Source organism: Parasteatoda tepidariorum, chromosome 4 (genome assembly GCF_982258835.1).
Source record: "Parasteatoda tepidariorum strain Cologne lab strain chromosome 4, Ptep-v5.0, whole genome shotgun sequence".
Classification (NCBI taxonomy): Eukaryota; Metazoa; Arthropoda; class Arachnida; order Araneae; family Theridiidae; genus Parasteatoda; species Parasteatoda tepidariorum.
In genome coordinates this window covers 40,789,427-40,809,822 of record NC_141758.1, presented here as the reverse complement: position 1 = coordinate 40,809,822, position 20,396 = coordinate 40,789,427, and the positions used below count along the sequence as shown (strand labels likewise).

The following is a 20,396-nucleotide window of genomic DNA, read 5'->3' as shown; positions in this document are numbered from 1 at the left end:
GATTCATTTATTTTGGTAAAATGAGGAGTCTTTTACCAGATAGGTAGTCTTTTAAGGGATTATTTTAATACTGAATTTTATTAAGAAGATTTTTTTGTTAATACATTTCATTTTAACACGGTTAAGATTTAATTTAAGATTTCGGCATAAAAAAAATTTAATTTCAAAGAACTTATTCAAACACGCGTTATTTTGCGCTGATAAATTACATTAAATAGCCTGTAACACATTTCTCAGCTATTTTTAGGAAATATATAAGTAAATTTCGCTTTGTTTAAAATCTATTATTTATTATTATTTCTGTTAAGAAATAATAATAAATAATAGACATTTCTGTTCTGTTATGTCTATTTTTATTCAGTTTTAAATATTTTTTTTATTTCATTAAAGACGGTTTTATTTTTAATTCTTTTTAAAAACAGCATTCATGAAACTACATTTTTTAATAAAAAATCACTTTCTCTATGCACTTTCATTATCAGAGAAATGTTTTTAAAAGGACGATTCTGTTATAATGGTCTAAAACAGGGGTTTCCAACTTACATGAGGCCGCGGGCCACAATTAAAAATTCAAATCAAATGGTGGGGCCACAACTTTATCAAAATTTTATGAAGGACTTTTTCATGTTTGAAAGAACATTAAATATTATTGTCAGATTTTTAATAAGTTGTACAAAACAAAAGTATTGAATTAGAAATTAAAATAAGAAGTAGATTTTTAGAAATATTTAATTCTTATTAATAATATTTTTAAAAATATTAAATAAATAATAAAAATTCGGGCTACAATAACTTAGGTTTTTATTAAAACTTACATAGTAGCACACAAAATATTCAATGAGAAAATTGAGATTTGTCTGCTACAACCACCAGAGAATAGATATTTACATTTAAAATTTACAAATGTGTGTGCAAATATTTTCGTCCAAAATGAGTGGTCTCAAAAAGTTAAATCGGATAATTTCTTCGAGAAAATTTCTGATACGCACATGCTAAATTATATTAACAAAATACAAAAAGAAATGAAATAAAATAGAGCTACATACATGATTATTTTTGCATTTGAATAAATATTTTCCTGGGTGTAAAATCTCAGAAATAAATTTTTTTGCACAATTGGTATGTTAAATTTCACAGATACGAAGAAATTAGGTTTTTATTAACGAGAAAAGCATTTTAAACCCATATTGATTCTTTACGAAAATTGTCCGCAAAAAAATGACAACTAGTAAAGTTTAGTCCGCGGGCCACAAAAAAAGGCTTCGCGGGCCGGATGCGGCCCCCGGGCTGCCAGTTGGAAACCCCTGGTCTAAAACAAGTATCATTTTAACAAAGTGAATAATATATATTATAAATCAATGATTATCAAATTCAATAAGGTATGTTGAATCATGTTAGATGCACTGAAAAAACAAGCATTTGTGGCTATATTAAAATTTTTGCAAACAAAAGGAAATTGGTGTTATAAAAAAGGAAAGATGTACTTTTTTGTGAGTCTACTGCTAGAATCAGTGCATTTCATTAATCTTGTAAATTTCTGAAGATAGCAATTACTTTGACGTATGTGTAGTACATTAGTGTACTGCAAATGGATGTCCTTGAGGTTTCTTGAATACACCTACAAGAATAAGAGGGGGTTTCACTCTAACAACCCTTTCAACCTTTTTCTAAGAATGTTTCAGCCATTCTTTGTATTTCAGTTTTTCATTCTTTGTCATTCTTTGTATTTCAGTTTCCAGCAAATCAAAGCTGGAGTGCATATCGCACATAGAAAAAAGAGGAGCTATGAAACTCTTCAAAAAAGGTTGAAAACACTTTGCGTTAAGTTTTTAAACCAAAATCTAGACATCCCAGAATTTTTGAGTTCAATAGCTAATAATCTAAGAAAGAAAAACATGTAAATTTAAAAGCTAACTAAATTTAAAACCCCTAAAAACTCAAAATTGTCAACATACAAAATTTTTCATTCATTTCCAATTTCATATTAAAATCTGTATTTATTACTTTGGTTTATTAATTTTTTTGAATAGCTAAAAATGATACTACATGGCAGTTTTAAATAAAGCAAATTTTATATTTAAATATTCCTAAATGTAACTTTTTAATTTTCTTTAACATCTAAAAGACATACCATTTAAAAAATTTATAAGATATTTTAACGATGATATGTAATACCTTTTTTGCAGAGTTTCATAGCAATGTATCTATTTATGTTTTTGTATATTGTATATTTGTGAATTTGTATATTTTAAACATCGAAATCGTCATTATTTTACAAAAAAATAAAAAATTTTCCTCTAATGTATTCCAATCAAGTTATTTTTTAATTTTCTTGTGTTTTCAAAAAATAATGTCATAAAAAATGATGTTTATAAATATATTGTTGTAAGCAGAAACAAAGTTCTCCATATACGTCTAATCTGAAGTTTTTAGAGGAATAGTTAAAAAAGTTGTCAACTACGACATAAAAGGTTTGTGATATATTTTATTTTAAAATGAAAAAACTGATCTACTTATAAAACACATCTTATTTAATTCAACTTTATAAATATTAAAATAATTTAAATCCAATGAAAATGTAATAAAAATAATTACATATTTCAGGCAATATTATTGTATTATAAATTACTTTCTAGCAAATGCATAATGGATGCACAATTTTTGTTCAAACTAATTGGAAATTGAATATAAATGAATCATAAAAAAATAAAGAAAAATACATGAAAAAAAACTAATCAAGCATACTAATTTTTTTTTATTTACTTATTAAAAAAGCAATCCTACTTTAATGAATGGTTTCTTTTTTTTTTTTTTGGAAATTTCATAATTACAAATTAAAATATGTAAAAGACCAGATATTATAATACATATATACATTAAATGACTAATATATATTTAAGTATTAAAATAACATTCGATTCAATACGAAACAATGATATTTTCAAAAAAACCAGCTGACTTAAATCATGATATGAAATCCTGCTAAAAATATTCAATAAGGTTTGCTTCTGATAAGTTTCCAGCATTTTGATTCTAATTTGCTCTTAAATATATTACATTGAATAAATGTTAATTGTGAATGTAAATAAATGTGAAAAAAAATTCATTAATTATAATACTACGTTGTAATGCAACGTTAAATAACCTTTTACGCTTCAATTAGTAAATTAATTACTAAAGATGTAAAGTAATTAAAATGATAGTTGTTACTGTTTAGATAATTTTTTAAGTTGTTCTTATTGCCAATTAAATAAATAAGAATTATTATCTATTTAAAGAGAGAAATAAGCGAATAACACCACCATTACCACCAATCAAATGCTCAAGAGCCGCACCGGGTTCGAATGCCAGAGCCGGCGGGTTAATATGAAGATGCACTCAGTTCGCACTGATCACAGTACTAATGTAAAATATCCTCTGTGGAAGACAGATTATGGGTTAGAGTTCACTTGCCATCAGTCTAACCGTGGATGGTTTTCGTGGTTTACACTATATGTAACGCACATGCTTTTAAGTTCCATTGAAAAGTCCCCACGAAGGCAAATTTCGCCCAATGCTTGATCTAGGAGTTCTCTTTCTCTTCTGGGTTGAGTTCACTTTTATAAGACTACGTAATTGAACATTAGTAGCCTTTTAAAAGCAATTAAGACATTACAAATATTTATAATTTTTAACAAATTTTAAAAAATAATCGAAAATAATTTTTAGATTTATTCACTAAAATAATGAAAATAAAAAGTCACTAACAGAGAAAAAATCTTTAAGAGAAATGGCACCGAAAATTGAAGTTTTTAAAACCCAAAATATAAAAAAAAGTATGCTCTCGAATTCGATAGCAAATGATATTTAAACATTAACCAGATAGTGGATATAGAATGCTCTGCCTTGTTTATTGCAATATCTTTTTAGATAAATTATAATTTTGTCATATTTTAGGGTTTAAATTATAAATTCAATAGTTAGGGGATATTATGTTTTAATAAATCAAAAACTTTAAAAAAAATTTAAATCAAAAACTTTTTTTAAACTTCATTTTTTTCCCCAATATCGTAAACAAGAGGTGGCAAACAGTGGGTCAAGTAAGACCGTCAATGCATAAACCGATTCCCAAACATGCCATTGGTTAACTGAAACGGTTCTGTGCTATGTTATCAATTGTAACTTATTACAAAATAAAAAAAAAGCGAAAAATGAAAGAAAATGACACCTGTCAAAAAATTTCTATTAGAAGCGTTATAAGCGAAACACATTAATTTTACTCCCCCTCCCCTAAAAGTTTCATGTAGCCTGATAACACTTTTTCAATAGATAAGAGTCAAGATTCCCGGTAGAATCATGATCTTAGAAAATAAATAAACAATTTTATTGAACATTTTCATATTTAATTAACTTTTTAAGAATAAATGCATAAATAAGAAACAAAAGTTGGATAAAAAGCTCTTTGAACACGTGCGACACGCAAAAAAACATGCACGGAACAGCGAAAAGCGCTTCAATCCAATCTTCTAATTTAAAATATTTTCCCCTACAGAATTTTCCCTACACAGGTACCTTTTTTACCAGGACCTTTTTTTCCGGGGACATTTTTTTCCGTACCTTTTTTTCCAGGTACCTTTTTTTCCGGGACCTTTTTTTCCGTACCTTTTTTTCCGGGACCTTTTTTTCCTACAATCCTCGAATCGGCTAGCGGCGGACCTGGATCTTGATAGAGAATTAGTGATTTTTTTTAACAGCTTTACCCAATGCTTGTGTAGCCAGGTGAATCTGTTATTATTTCTGCATCTTTCTTTTTTTTTTCCCTGCATCTTTTTTGTGCTTACTTATTTTTTGCCCTTATGTTGATCTTCTGCTCTTCAGTTAGTATTTTGGATTGTCTGTATTCCTTCTTTTTTCTGCTTGCTTCAGTTTTCATTGCTTCATATTTTTATGGATCAGCTTTCAATTTTTGTCTTCTAATACGAGATCTTTCAGTACTAGTTAAAGGCATGGCTTATGCTTACCTTGTTTCAAGTTGCAAAAACTTTTACACAACAACTTTAATTTATACAATTGCTAAAATAAAGTTAACAATTTTAATTTAAAATATTTTTCTTAAAGCTAGGAGAAAGTAAACTTTGCATAATAAAATGAGAATATGCAAGTAAACAATAGACATGTGCTTAAAATATCCAAAACTGTTGCCACTTCTACAAACACAAATTAAAAGATATTTAAGTGTTGCCATATTATGCTATTTAAACTTTTATTTTAAATATTTTTTTACATTGGTAACTATTTTGTTACATCAGTTAGGTACTAATAAGCAGTCATGTCTGCAATGTTGCAGACATGACAAATTTAATTTTTTTAAAAATATTAAATAATAAAATCATCAATTTTTTTTTACTGATATAGATTAAGCATAGTAAATAAACAGAGGAAAAACTAATTTTTGGATTATAAACTTGTAAATAAAATCTGTATAAAAATAATTTGAAATTTTTTATAAAAAAAACTGCATTTTAAACCTATAAACACCTTTAATAATCTATCAAAGGCAAAAATGAAGTTTTTTTTAGCTCCTAAATTGTTTGAATCTAATATGGGTTTAAAAACTTCACGTTAAATTAAACATTTTGAATGGTTTAGTTACCTAAAAAACTGACTTTTTGTTTTTCATGTCTGCAACTTTCAAACTCATTTTGTAACATATTTCTTGAATTCTTTAAAAAAATATCAAATTTTAGTTAAAAAGAATTTTAAATTCATTAACTATGTTTAATTATCTTTAATTTGATATACAACACATTGTATCAAATAAAAATAAAAAATTTGACACATCAGGCTACAAATACTGTGGAATCGCCCAAATCAATTGTAGTATTTCTAACTTATTCAACATGAACTAACTGTAGTAAACTTTCATGAGTAAAACGTTCCGACTAGTGAAAACATATAAGAAAAATCGAAAAATACAATTTAAATTCCTTTTATTTGATTCTTGAAGTATATTAAGAAATAACTTGACAAGCAAGATTTATAATTATATAGTTTTGAGAAGAAAAAGAATCATGCTCACAATTAGTATTTTAGCCTAAGACCATGAGTAAAAACTTAACGATCACTAGTAGTTTTTAGAAATAAATGCAATAAAAAAAATACCATTACAACTACGAAGATTGTAAAAACACTTCTATTTGCAAATTTGCCATAACTTTTGGTGCCTTTTGTGAAGTTCAAAGACTCTAAAATTGAAAGACAATAATGGTAAAAGAGGATGCTGCGAAAATAAACCATGTCCTCGTGTGATGAAAGACTAGATTACAATGGTATAAAACCGACGCCTAACTTGGTCAAAAACGTCTAACGTTGTCATAGTTTCTTTTATGAAAACTAAAATATTAAAAGCAATTCAGAAAAACGACTCTTACACGAGCTTCTCAATTTCTTATATATTTTTTTTATCTTGACATCAATTGAAATACTAATTTCATACCTTACCACTTTTTTCTGATAATTATAAAATTGTCCTGTTTGTTGTGTTACTTCTTAACAATTTTAAAATTAATTATACAATATTTAAATCCTTTTTATTTTTCAAATTTTTTCACTGGCCACAATTTTTATCCAATTTATATTTGTTCATGCCGGCTGAGTGGTTAGCGTGCCTGGGTTACGGCCTGATTGCAGAGCCGATGGTCGTGGGTTCGAATCTCGCTCAGGGTATGGATGCTTCTTTCTCTCTCTGTGTTCTATGTCCTTTCTATTTGTGTGATTGAGTATTAACCCACCCTATAAGCGGGTTTGTGGTTGTGTGACGTGAGCTACGCATGCAAAAATTGAGATTATAAAAAAATACAAAGATGTATTCAAACATAAGGTTAGAGCATATTAAGAAAAACTTATTTAAATTACGCCAAATATATTTTTCCTAGATTGCACCTGGGAAATGCAAATTTGTGCAACTTTTTTATTGTCAATAACATCTAAAATGTTTTTATGAACGTAACACAATGCTACATGATTTAATCTCTTTTGGGTCATTGTTGATCTTAAATACATTTTTAATTTTCTTAAAGCATTGAAGCTTCTTTCGGCTTCACAAGACGAAGCGGGGCAAACTAAACGGAGTCTTACAAAATTTTCAACACTTTTAAATAAGCATCTAATTTCGTTGATTGTTGAAGAGGGTACTTTTTTCGCATCATCCAAGCAATTGACTTTAAAGTTTTTATGGAGAAGTTGGTGCTCAATTTTTAAGGCATCTGCGTCAGTTTTTGGATTACAATTTAAGCTTTCCGATTTTTATAACTTAAGCAGAACATTTTCCAACAAAATTTGTTTTTTTTTTTTTGTTTTTTTTTTTACACCTGGTTGATTTAAAATATGATTTTTTAGCCCACTAGGCATTTTCAACCAGGCATCGTTTTAAAGATTCTTTATTGAATCGTTAAATTAAAATACTTTAAATTTTGTTGATATTTTTAACATATTAAAAGATTTAGCCCCTGAGAGACAGTTGATTGATACATATTGATTGAAATAACAATATTATAAATTAAATAATTAAAACAATTAAAAATATGTAAACATTAAAACATATAAAGTATTAAAAATATATGAAGTATCATTTAACACATTTCATTTTAATGTATCACATATGTCCTCTTTTTCAAAAGTCTCAATTGAAAAGTAAGCAGAATTTATTTCTTTAAATAAATTGAAGTAAAAGTAAAGTTACTTAAATCTAATAGGTATAGTGTCTTAAAAATATAGTTTTATTTTGAAAATAACATTTTGTCTTAAAATTTTTGATGAGAGTGACATGAGATTTATAAATGCCTAATATTATGTCATGTAATCCTATGTGATAACAGAATCCCGAATGAGATAAATTTTTTTGGACATATTTTACATTTTAAATAGTTGTCGAACTTTTAAAGAAATATTATAAAGAATCATAAAACGTTTTTATAAAAAAAAACACGCACTTCTTCTTTACTATTAATTTGATTTGATCTGGATTTCTGACATGAAAGATACAACATTAATTGCAAAAAGAAAAAAAAAAAGACTATTCAAAGCAATTTTAAGTTTAGCATTTTTCTCATCTTTCTCTGGTTTAACTTATATGGTTTTAAAAATCTAAATTGTTGTGCTTAAAAAGGAAAATAAAGTTGATTGACAGAATTAGTATTCATATTTTTAAGAAATGATAAATTAGAATAATTGTGGTCGGAATCATTTTTAGCATATTTTTTTTGTATATTTACCTTATTATTATATTAAAGAAAAAAATCAGATAAGATGAGATCAGGGTGGCCATCCACCTGGAATTATCAGGGAATTTTTTTTATACTGGAAATATCAGGAAAATTTGGATAAAAACCTGGAAAAATCAGGGAATTTCAAAGAAAAGCTGGAAATTTTTTCTTTGAAATTATTTTTAATTTTATTAATTTAAATTATTTTCTAATTTTCTTAATTTAAATTATTTCATCCATTATACCCACTTTTTTTAAACGGAAATGTATCGCCAAACAGCTGAAATATCATCAAAATAGCGATATTTTGCTTGCATCAAAATTTGCTCCATTACAGCTCTGTTAAGCTAGACTGTCACATAAAATCCTCCCATGGTTGCTAAACAAATGCTGAAACCTTTGACCACTATGGGACTGTGCAATTTCGGAAAGATTCTGGTGGAGGTGGAAAAAGGGATTAGGATAGTAGCTTCTGTTTTTAAATTCTGTCCTTGGGCTGAATCCATTTATGGCTAAAGTTTGTTCCGATGCTTTGGTGGTAATTTTTTTTTCTTCCTATTTTGACAAAATGTTTTTGTATTTTTAACTTCATAAAATTCTCCAAAACTTAGTTGGTTATAATTTAATAATAATAGATTTTATATTGCACTCTTTTTCTGAAAGCTTTTCTACTCCCATTCAAAGAAATCTGTGAATTATTTTTTCTCAGCAAACCAACCAATCACACAATTTTTTACAATTGCTAACAGCAATGTTTGTCGATAAATCGTTACAATTGTTACATTAATGCTAATTTTTTCTATTTCATTTTAACCTTTTATAACATATTTTTAAAAAATGTTTTTTTTTTTTTTTTTTTTTTTTTTTTTTTTTTTTTTTTTTTTTTTTTTTAAGAACCAACTATATATATTAATATTTAATTTTACTCATTTGTAGGTCAATATATGATTTTTGATTCAAAATTTTGTACCAAAACATTTGAAAAATAAATAAAAAATCTTGCCAAATTGTCAAAATAAATTTCTTTTTTCAAGATGATATGTTAACAAAAATAACATTTTGAATGAAATATTTTATAATATAGACACTTTTCTTGTACACATCCTACACTTTATAAGAAAAAAGAAACAAAAACCTGGAAATTTGATATCTGATTTGAGTGGCCACCCTGGAGATATTTCGATCTTCTTGGATCACAATGTTCATTTTAGTAACCATAAAAACTTGACGTAAATTTACACAAAGAAATACAAAAGACAAAGACATACATCTGTTTTATTTTCTTTATACAGTGCATTTTTTTATGTGTTTTATTTTTTACTAATTTTCTTTAAATTTAATTTATATAATATAATAAATTTCACTATGTAAGAAAAAGAGAGTAAAAGTTATGGGAACAAAACAGAGATATTTTCTCAAAATAATGGACCCTGGCTTACCAATTATTGGGGGTGGGAGGTTCGGACCCCTATGGTTCCGACACCAGTGAGACAGCGAAGTGATAGTTTATTTATTGTACTTGGTGTTGTCGCCTGCTAGTCTTATTGCCTATATTTAATTAAGGCTTATTTAATTATTATTATTTTTTTTTTTTTTTGCCGGTGGCTGAGCGGTAGCGCTTCGCGCTGTTGTGCCACAGGTCCCTGGTTCGGGCCAGGCAAGGTTGTCTTAGCCTTTCGTCCCTTCAGTGGGTCGATAAATGAGTACCAAGCATGCTTGGGAACTAAACACTGGGGGTTCTGCGCTCGGCTGACCACCTGACCGGAACATCTGCTTCTGCACCCCAGAGCCCAAGGTCAAGAAAACTGAGATGTGCACAGTATGCCTTGGTCCTCAAGGGCTGTCCCGCCGCTGAGTTTAGTTTTAGTATTTAATTATTTTGTTTATTAAGTTAGAAACAATTATTTTGATTTACATTGCTGTAATTTTTGGCAAAGTTAATAAGAATATATTTTTGAAAAGCTTCATTATAACGTGACCCTTATAATGATGATAGTTATATAAAAAAATGTATGAATGATACCGTTCTCTTATATTTAAACCATCAAATAGATTAAAGTTAATATCATATTTTGTTAATTATAAATATATTGTATTTCTTAATTATTGTCCTTTTTTTAGGTGACAATGTATACTCAAAGTAGACTAGAAAATTTCAGGAATAAGGGCAGAGACACTGAGGTAAAAAAAAATATGTATTAATGAAATCAATATTTTATATTAAGTTTATTGTTTACTTTTAAAAAAATTTCTATTTTAGTTAATGGTTTGAGACATGTTGTGTCACATATTAACAAAATAGAGGGTTTAAATAACTTTAAAGTTGACAACGATATGATTAAAGTGGCGCTTGCAGCATTTTTAAAAATTATTCTGCTTGATTAGAGGTTGAAAAAGAAGAAAGCGAAAAGAATGGGAAGACACTGAAACTGAGGAAAGCAGATTGAAAGCTGCTGAAATTGATTCGCAAAAAAAATTTAAGGCTTCTCGTGATCTCTTTGCCACAGCTGAAAATAGTATGAAAGATGGGTTAAATAATATAGACGTGTCGATTATAGAAAGTGGACAGATCCTCTTATCTGAGGCTAAGTCGAGGATAGCAGAATATTTAACAGCATTGGAAGATAGTAAAAAGAAACTTAATTTGTTAATGCAGGGACCTTCAAAAGAGTGTAAAAAATAAGATATGTTATTCATGAACAAAATTAAAAATTCTTGTTATAAAATTCTTATTTTAATTCTTTTTATTAAATATGTTCCAAATCTTTGTTTCGCTGCTCCAAAATTGCTTTTTTGTTGCTCCAAAGATGCTCTAAGACCATGTTTTGACACTTTCTCTACTCTACTTAGTAACTGTACCTGTTTGCACCAACTGTTTTCACCAAGGGCTCTAAATATTTCTTAAGGGCCATTTACGTGCCGAAATCTATGTAGTTTTATATATAAAAAATTAGAAGTATATAGCAGGGTTCCCACGGTCCTTGAAAGTCCTTGAATTTTTTTTGTTGCTAAATTTAGGTCCTTGAAAGTGCTTGAAAAACGTCTTAGGTCCTTGAAAAACTCGATAGGTCCTTAAATTTGTCCAATACTGCCGGCGGCCCTTTTTATAAAACACCCGCGGATCTTTCTCGTTCTTTCTGTTTTGTTCCCAAGCTCTCTCACGTGGTTTTTAATGCCACCGTTTCTAACCGGGCCTAGCGTCTTGGTGTCTGCCAAGCGCGCGGAGCACAGCAGGCAATCAATGCGTCCGGGGCGAGACTCCACTTCATCTTCTGTCGCATATGCTTAGATCTTCTTTTTTCTTATCGAAACTGGAATACTCTCGAATTTCGTAACAATATGTACCTTGTAGTTTTCAATAAATTTGCCGTTTTACCATCCACACTTGTCCTTACGTTTGCGTCATTTCAAAACTTTATTGTAAAGCGTATTCGCAAAGGCACGGCTTCGTATTTGTGTTATGTAGTTTAGACTAGTTATGCCTGGGAAGTGCTATTTTAATCCCCAATGGATGGATAATCCAGCTTATAAAGAATGGATTTTATCGATGCCCGAAAAGAAGTTCAGAGCCAAGTGCCGATTATGCATGAAGGAGATCGATATCGCAGAAATGGAAGAATCTGCTCTGAAATCACACATGAAAGAAAGGTAAAACAAAAAAGCAGTCTCATGCCCTGAGTTCTCTTTTTCCAAAGACATAAACATCTAATTCATCTGGTGTAAATACTCCTTCAACATCGTGTGCCCCAAGTGAAACAGAAACTTTAGTGGCCGAGGTAACATTGTCTTCTTATCTGGTCAAAAGGAATGTGCTTGATGCTGAAATTCTCTGGAGTCTGAAGTGCATCACTAGTAATTATTCATATAACTCCTGTGAAGGGATTAGTAAATTGTTCTCCAAAATGTTTGCTGATAGCTGTATAGCGAGACAATTTTCTTGTAGTGCCACAAAGTGAGCCTATTTGGGCTCCTTTGGATTGGCACTATACTTCAAAGGGATTCTTATAAATGAACTGAAGAATGTTGATTGCTACACTGTACTCTTTGATGAGACGTTAAATCAGTCTCTACAATCTAAGCAGATGGACATTATGGTAAGGAATTGATAATAAAGTTTGCACTAAGTATCTTACCTCTCAATTTATGGGTCATGGAACTGCAGAAAATATTTTGTCCTCTTTTTACAAATGCATGGATGATGGTTAAAAGCTCTCTAAAATACTTCAATTATCCATGGATGGACCTTATGTCAATTTGAAATTCTATGAGAAGCTTCAGTGTGAATTAAAAGAGAAATATTCCCACCAGGTCATATTCATTGGCAGTTATGGATTACACATAACGAATAATGTTAAACATGGTGAAAATGGGATATGTTCCTTCTAATTTTTATTTTCAAAAAGAATTGTTGCTGCATAACATTTAGAGAAGGTTGTGTAAATTATGGATGAATTAATTTTATAATTTCAGAAACGATGTTTAATAGAGGAGAGGAGTGGGTTATGGAATAGTCATGGAATATGGAATACCTAAGATTTAGCTGTCTTTAATGCAGCATTCATGTGGAAATACACAGGATTAAAGGATTTCACCATTAACACCTCATTACCATTAGTTATAGATAGTGCTGAAAATGATTTTGTGAATTAATATGTAAAACCAGTAGGGTTGTTTTTAAAAAAATATAAATGGTAGTCCATAATACATGTACTCTCTTCTCTCTATATAGGCAAAGCATTTAGGTATTATATTTGATTTGAAATTAATTATTGCCACAACAAGCATTGTTGCTTCTAGTAAAATAAAAGAGAATAATTTTTAAAATTGGTCTTAGATTAAGGTCCTTGAAAATTTTGTAGAGGTCCTTGAAAAGTCCTTGAATTTCAATCTCATCATAGAGTGGGAACCCTGTATATGTATAGTTTTATACATTTCAAGAATGATTGCCTTTTCTTCAATATTTCCCTCAAGTTTTCTTAGTGTGGAATTTATTACATATAAATTTAGAAGCAACTAAAATTAAATTTTGAAGTAAAAATATGTAGTGGTTTGCCTTTACATTGTTAGGTTGGCTCTCAGTGATATCCCTAGAGTTATTGCTTGGTGCCTTTCTGTGATGTTTTTTTTCCCCTCCTGCCACCACCCAATCAGTGCCAGAATTTTGCTATTGTGTCTGGTGCTGTTACGGAAATCTACTCTAAGTAAAATATGACATTAAGTCAAGTAACAAAAATTTAATTTTGATTAAATGGTTCGTGTCTGGTATCTTTGATGTTGGGTGAATTAAAATACAGTAGGGAAACGATTATCCGGAACAATCGGGACCATCGCTATTCCGGATAACTGATTTTCCTGGTTTTCTGAATCGCTGCAAAAAGCCGTTTTTTTATTGTTAAACTCAACTAAAAAAAAAATATTTGGAAATAATCTTAAAAATAAGAAAAAGCAATGAAGTAATACACTAATGATTATTTCTAAAATGATGGTAAGGTAAACATCTTTAAAAAAAAAAAAAAAAAAAAAATCCTAAACTCTTATGTGGAATAAAAAAAAAAATTTTAAAAAAAATGGCGGAAAAAGTGTGTGGAATTTCGTTCTGGTTTTCTGATTTCCGGATAACGAGTTCTGTACTGTAGTATTCTATTTTATCTTTTAGTAAGAAAGAACTCTAATCGTTATAGTTAATGTTTTTTTTTTTTTTTTTTTTTTTTTTTAAATGTCTGAATTCTTATTCAAGAGTGCCACCCGGAAAAAAATTTCAAGGCAGAACTTTCATTTTTATAAATTAACCAGTCCTGTGTGAATTAGCAGAATATTTCAAAAATTTACATTGCTCTTTGCATGGGAATGGCCCACATATTATATCAATAATTCGAAATATTTTTTCTTAAAAGAAACATTTATTTTTCATTTAACTTGTTTATTTTTATTTTTTTCCTGCTAGGATGTCAAAAATAACAGCTAACTTCATATCTTTTTACCCTGATCGCTTAATTGCACCATTTAACTTTTCCTTGTAGCTATTCATACCTCTTATTTTTCACTTCATCATCCTTAATGCTTAGTCCTAAAAGTACAGATTCCAAAAATATTGAGGAAAAATGCTAACTCAGAAGATTCAGATTTAACAGTACAAACTTTGTTTATACAAACAGATTCAAAAGTTCTGTCAATCACATTCCCTCATTTTGTTGTAATACCATTCATGATCAATAGTTAAGGTTTTGCAATAATTATAAAAAAAATCTTCATAAGTTTAAATAAAATTTTATTGGCCAGAAAAGATGAAGTTTTTTAAAGGAGAAAAAAAAAATTTCAGATTTAATCTACGTAATAAATGATGGTACTTTTCCATTATACCGACGCCAAATCTTGCCAAGCAGACTTTCTGGCTGCAGCACACCGTCGCCGGAAAAAATCACATGAAGCAAACTTCATTGGCCGCTACACACAGCATACACGTAAAGTTAATAATTGGTTAAACACAGTTAATAAATGGTTAAAATATTTTATTTTGGAGATATAAACATTTTAACATTGCTTAAAACTGTTTCAAATGGGTCCTCTGTTATGTTCTAAACTTTCATCTTCCATCTTACTAGTGCAGTATTATTTCCATGAATCGGAATATATTATAGTTTCTTTTTTGATATTTTCCTACAATAAAATGTTCATGGATCTGTTTGGCACCCGCCCCCTAAGGAATTTCATCCCTTTTTTGTTTTGTAAACAAGCTTTTGTCCACTTCGACGATCATGCCAAGTCCTCCTATTTTCCGTTGCTCATGCTAATTCTTCACTCCATCAATAAATAAACGCCTCGAAAAGCTCAATATCGATGATTGAACCCTTTACAGATACTTCTTTTTCAGCGGCAAGATTAAAGGTTGCAGTGCCGTTAAATTTCATCTCTGATATACAATTTAATTTTGTGATTCTTATCACAAGTTTCGATTTCCTCTAAAACTCCTTTCTCTCAAAAGAATCTGACTCCTTCTTCCTCTGTTTTGGGCAAATCCCAAATTGTCATTGCATTTTCGTTAATTTTTTGTATTAAGAAAAAAAAAGTGACCTATAAAAAAAAATATTTGCAATTTACTTTGAAAATGTGGAGGCAAAAGGTTATCAGCGGCGATATTCCGTGGTGACTTTATCGCCAGTATAATGGAAAAGTATCTAAATGATAAATAAATGTTAATTTGAGGATGGAACTCAGTCCTGATCTTTTTGCAAAACTTGTTTCAATTCTCAGGACTAAAAAGTTATTCCCCAACCTACTTTTTTTTAACATGCAATTCAATTTCTTTTTCTGGCTCTTTATACATCAAGTAGGCATAAGAATATTTATATAATTTTGAACCTAATTGTTTCCTTTTTTATTACCACGTTTATATAAACTTGCCTTCGTGTATGTCTGTCCGGGTGGAATTTTGTAATCGATTTTAAATTAACTTCCTGACTAGCTACAAACTTCAAATTTGGCACATAGTTCAGAATTGGATGACAATGCATGAAAATGAAGTGAAAAAAGACATACAAAGTAAAATAAAATTAAAATTTGAAAAAAAAATTATTTTCGAGATTGTCTTTTGTTGTCGATTCCATTATTTCAAATTAGTATTACATGTCAGGTGAAAAGATTTTTATTGTCGGAGTATTTTTATTGGCTGAAAAATCACGTGGTAGGATCCAGTTTTTCCTCATTCATTTCCAGATCGTTTTGGTAGTCATCAGCATAAAACTAATGAAAGTCGTAAAGGTATTGTTTTTCTATTCGCGATCGCAACGCTCGAGTACGCCGTCTAGCGGGAGCCTGTAAATATCGGACATTAATTTATCACGTTTTCATTTAGTTCCATCAAAGTCATTGACTGAATCAGACGCCATTTTTTAGCAGCAAATAAGAAACAAAATTTCCCTAAGGAAAAGGCCGAAGAACTTGAAAAAAATCTCCAAAATATTAGTAAATCTTTCAGGAACAGAACACGCCAAACATTTGAAGAAAAATTCCTCAATAATTTTTAATTTCTATTATCAACAAACTTGCAACTGATGACTTCCGATTTCGGATACTGTTACAGATGTGTGTATTAAGGTAAAATGCATTTCTTCTGTCTTCAATTCATTACGAATTAAAGTGAAGTCAACATTGCTTTCGTCATTCCAGTGAATAAATATGAATTCAGAACATACAGAATTGTAATAGTTATAGCATATTCTTCTTCGTTATAGAATAGTATATATTTCTGTATCCATATAATTCGGAAAACAACAATAAAAAATTATCCAAGTTACTTGAAATAGTGCCATTTGTGCTGATTCTTAAATAATTTAAATCGTTTTCTTGGTAAGTTTTTTTTAATTTTGAAAGAATAAGTTCAACTAGAATTCAGCTATTCTGTTTTTAGCTACATATTCAAATTCATATCAATTATAAAATTTTGCTGTGTAGTATGTTATCTAAAAGTAATGAAGGTATAAACTATGTATCTATTATTTGAGAATAAAGTTTTCAAACAAGGAACTTATCATTTTGGAATTCTCCGGGAATCATAAATCAGGTAAGTGCAATGATTTTTACAATAAAAAATTTGCTTGTAAATATTTTTTTTTCATTTGATGATGGTTCTCTACAGAATGGTTTTTTACGTCTGATTAAGAACTATAAGAATAATAAAAAAAGAAACAATATGAAAGTTTTTATTTCAATGTAAAGAATTCTTAAAATCGTTTTTTTATCCTAAGAATTCTTTATTTTCCGTTTTTTAGTTTATAATTTTTTGATAAAAATTGTTCTTTTTATACTATAAATACTTTTTCATAAAAAGTATTTATACTACTTATACTATAAATACTTTTTTTGAAAAATTAAATGGTATAACATTATATGTTTATGTATACTTCTTGTATATTCCAATGTTTGAAGTAATATGATTCAGAAAAGTATGGAATAAAAATTAGGTACTTACGTATTAACGCCACCGCCGCTACAGATTTGGCGGTTTTTAAGTGCCGCCAATCTACACTTAAAATTTTTGCGACAATTCATAAAATAAAACACTTTATTTAAAATCAAAATAGTCAATCGGATTTCGGTGGAAAATGAGCCGATATAGAGTTTAGCATAGATTCAAAACAATCATATCGCCATATGAACTCTGATGAATAAGATTCCAAATGAAATAACATTTCCAAAACGTACGTTTACCAAGATAAAGTTTTATGTTGTGGGAATTGGTACATTTTCGTTTTTTCGGTAAAATATTTCCCTCCTGAAAAAATAAAATTGCATCTTGTTTTGTTTTTGGCAAATCCCAAAGACGAATATTCGTAGCACTAAAAATGGCGACAAAAAAGAATTGTTTTTTTTTTTTTTGTTTCGTCAGCATTCTTTATTTTACGTTTCTTAGTTTCTAAATAATGATTTTTATTGAAACTTGAAATTTTTTGATAAAAATTGTTGTCAAAAAACGTTGTTTACAAAATTAAATTTCATAAAATTATGAGGCTTATGTATACTTTTTGTTCATTTTAATTTTTGAACTAATATGATTCTTAAAACTATAGAATGTAAAGTTTAAATGGGCCTTTCATGTTATATCATTAAATTTAGTAATACTATTTCTCGGGCATTAGGTTTTAACTCTTATAAGAATATACATATTTTTTTCTGTTAATGTACAAATATTTTTCCGATGTGTTTTGGATATTCCTTCTCTAATAAAAAGAGATACCATTTTGTTTTCGGTTGTACAAGAAAGAATATCAAGCATTTTTCTTTTTTAAATTTAATAAGCCACATTAAAGAAGGAACATTGCAATGCTACACGCTACATTAACGACGTCTCCAGAGTAACTGAATGACGGTTCATATAGAAATCGCAGGTATGCGTCTCATACAACAACGCCCCCTATAGTTCGTTGCGATCGCGAATAAAGAATTTTGTATCCCTAATTTAAAATGAAAGTTCTATTATTTTAGTAGTGGTCTTGTAGTAGTCTTGATAACTCTTGACTAAGAAAAATAATCTAAATAAAAATATATATTTTTTAAAAATCGCGTTTTTTGTAGTGAAGAATAATAATTAAAAAGTAATAATTTTTAAAAAATATAAAATAAAAATTAAAAAAATTAGATTTTAAAATTCGCGATCGCAACGAACTATAGGGGGCGTTGTTGTATGAGACGCATACCTGCGATTTCTGTATGAACCGTCATTCAGTTACTCTGGAGACGTCGTTAATGTAGTGTGTGGCATTGCAACGTTCCTTCTTTAATGTGGCTTATTAAATTTAAAAAAGAAAAATGCTTGATATTCTTTCTTGTACAACCGAAAACAAAATGGTATCTCTTTTTATTAGAGAAGGAATATCCAAAACACATCGGAAAAATATTTGTACATTAACAGAAAAAAATATGTATATTCTTATAAGAGTTAAAACCTAATGCCCGAGAAATAGTATCACTAAATTTAATGATATAACATGAAAGGCCCATTTAAACTTTACATTCTATAGTTTTAAGAATCATATTACTTCAAAAATTAAAATGAACAAAAAGTATACATAAGCCTCATAATTTTATGAAATTTAATTTTGTAAACAAAGTTTTTTGACAACAATTTTTATCAAAAAATTTCAAGTTTCAATAAAAATCATCATTTAGAAACTAAGAAACGTAAAATAAAGAATGCTGACGAAACAAAAACAAAAAAACAATTCTTTTTTGTCGCCATTTTTAGTGCTACGAAAATTCGTCTTTGGGATTTGCCAAAAACAAAACAAGAAGCAATTTTATTTTTTCAGGAGGGAAATATTTTACCGAAACAATCGAAAATGTACCAATTCCCACAGCATAAAACTTTATCTTAATAAACGTACGTTTTGGAAATGTTATTTCATTTGGAATCTTATTTATCAGAGTTCATATGGCGATATGATTGTTTTGAATCTATGCTAAACTCTATATCGGCTCATTTTCCACCGAAATCCGATTGACTATTTTGATTTTAAATAAAGTGTTTTATTCTATGAATTGTCGCAAAAATTTTAAGTGTAGATTGGCGGCACTTAAAAACCGCCAAATCTGTAGCGGCGGTGGCGTTAATACGTAAGTACCCAATTTTTATTCCATACTTTTCTGAATCATATTACTTCAAACATTGGAATATACAAGAAGTATACATAAACACATAATGTTATACCATTTAATTTTTCAGAAAAAGTATTTTGAGAACAATTTTTATCAAAAAATTATAAACTAAAAAACAGAAAATAAAGAATTCTTAGGATAAAAAAACGATTTTAAGAATTCTTTACATTGAAATAAAAACTTTCATATTGTTTCTTTTTTTATTATTCTTATAGTTCTTAATCAGACGTGAAAAACCATTCTGTAGAGAACCATCATCAAATGAAAAAAAAATATTTAGAAGCAAATTTTTTATTGTAAAAATCATTGCACTTACCTGATTTATAATTCCCGGAGAATACCAAAATGATAAGTTCCTTGTTTGAAAACTTTATTCTCAAATAATAGATACATAGTTTATCCCTTCATTACTTTTAGATAACATACTACACAGCAATATTTTATAATTGATATGAATTTGAATATGTAGCTAAAAACAGAATAGCTGAATTCTAGTTGAACTTATTCTTTCAAAACTAAAAAATACTTACCAAGAAAACGATACAAATTAATTAAGAATCAGCACAAATGGCACTATTTCAAGTAACTTGGATAATTTTTTATTGTTGTTTTCCGAATTATATGGATACAGAAATATATACTATTCTATAACGAAGAAGAATATGCTATAACTATTACAATTCTGTATGTTCTGAATTCATATTTATTCACTGGAATGACGAAAGCAATGTTGACTTCACTTTAATTCGTAATGAATTGAAGACAGAAGAAATGCATTTTACCTTAATACACACATCTGTAACAGTATCCGAAATCGGAAGTCATCAGTTGCAAGTTTGTTGATAATAAAAATTAAAAATTATTGAGGAATTTCTCTTCAAATGTTTGGCGTGTTCTGTTCCTGAAAGATTTACTAATATTCTGGAGATTTTTTTTAAGTTCTTCGGCCTTTTCCTTAGGGAAATCTTGTTTCTTATTTGCTGCTAAAAAATGGCGTCTGAT

At 28.8% G+C, this 20,396-nt stretch overlaps 1 protein-coding gene across 8 annotated transcripts in view; it reads left to right on the top strand.

Moving 5' to 3' along the window:
• LOC122273496 (importin subunit alpha-1) overlaps positions 1–20,396 on the top strand; it is a 90,368-nt gene that overhangs the window by 31,678 nt on the left and 38,294 nt on the right. For 5 of the 8 annotated variants that reach the window (XM_087160970.1, XM_087160974.1, XM_087160969.1 and 2 more), the window contains one exon: positions 10,365–10,424. In XM_087160970.1, the coding sequence (XP_087017096.1) occupies positions 10,371–10,424 (54 nt within the window). In that variant the 5' untranslated portion in view covers positions 10,365–10,370. Of the gene's footprint in view, positions 1–10,364; positions 10,425–14,562; positions 14,705–20,396 lie in introns of all 8 variants that reach the window. The other 3 variants (XM_087160971.1, XM_087160977.1, XM_087160975.1) reach the window with 1 other exon arrangement.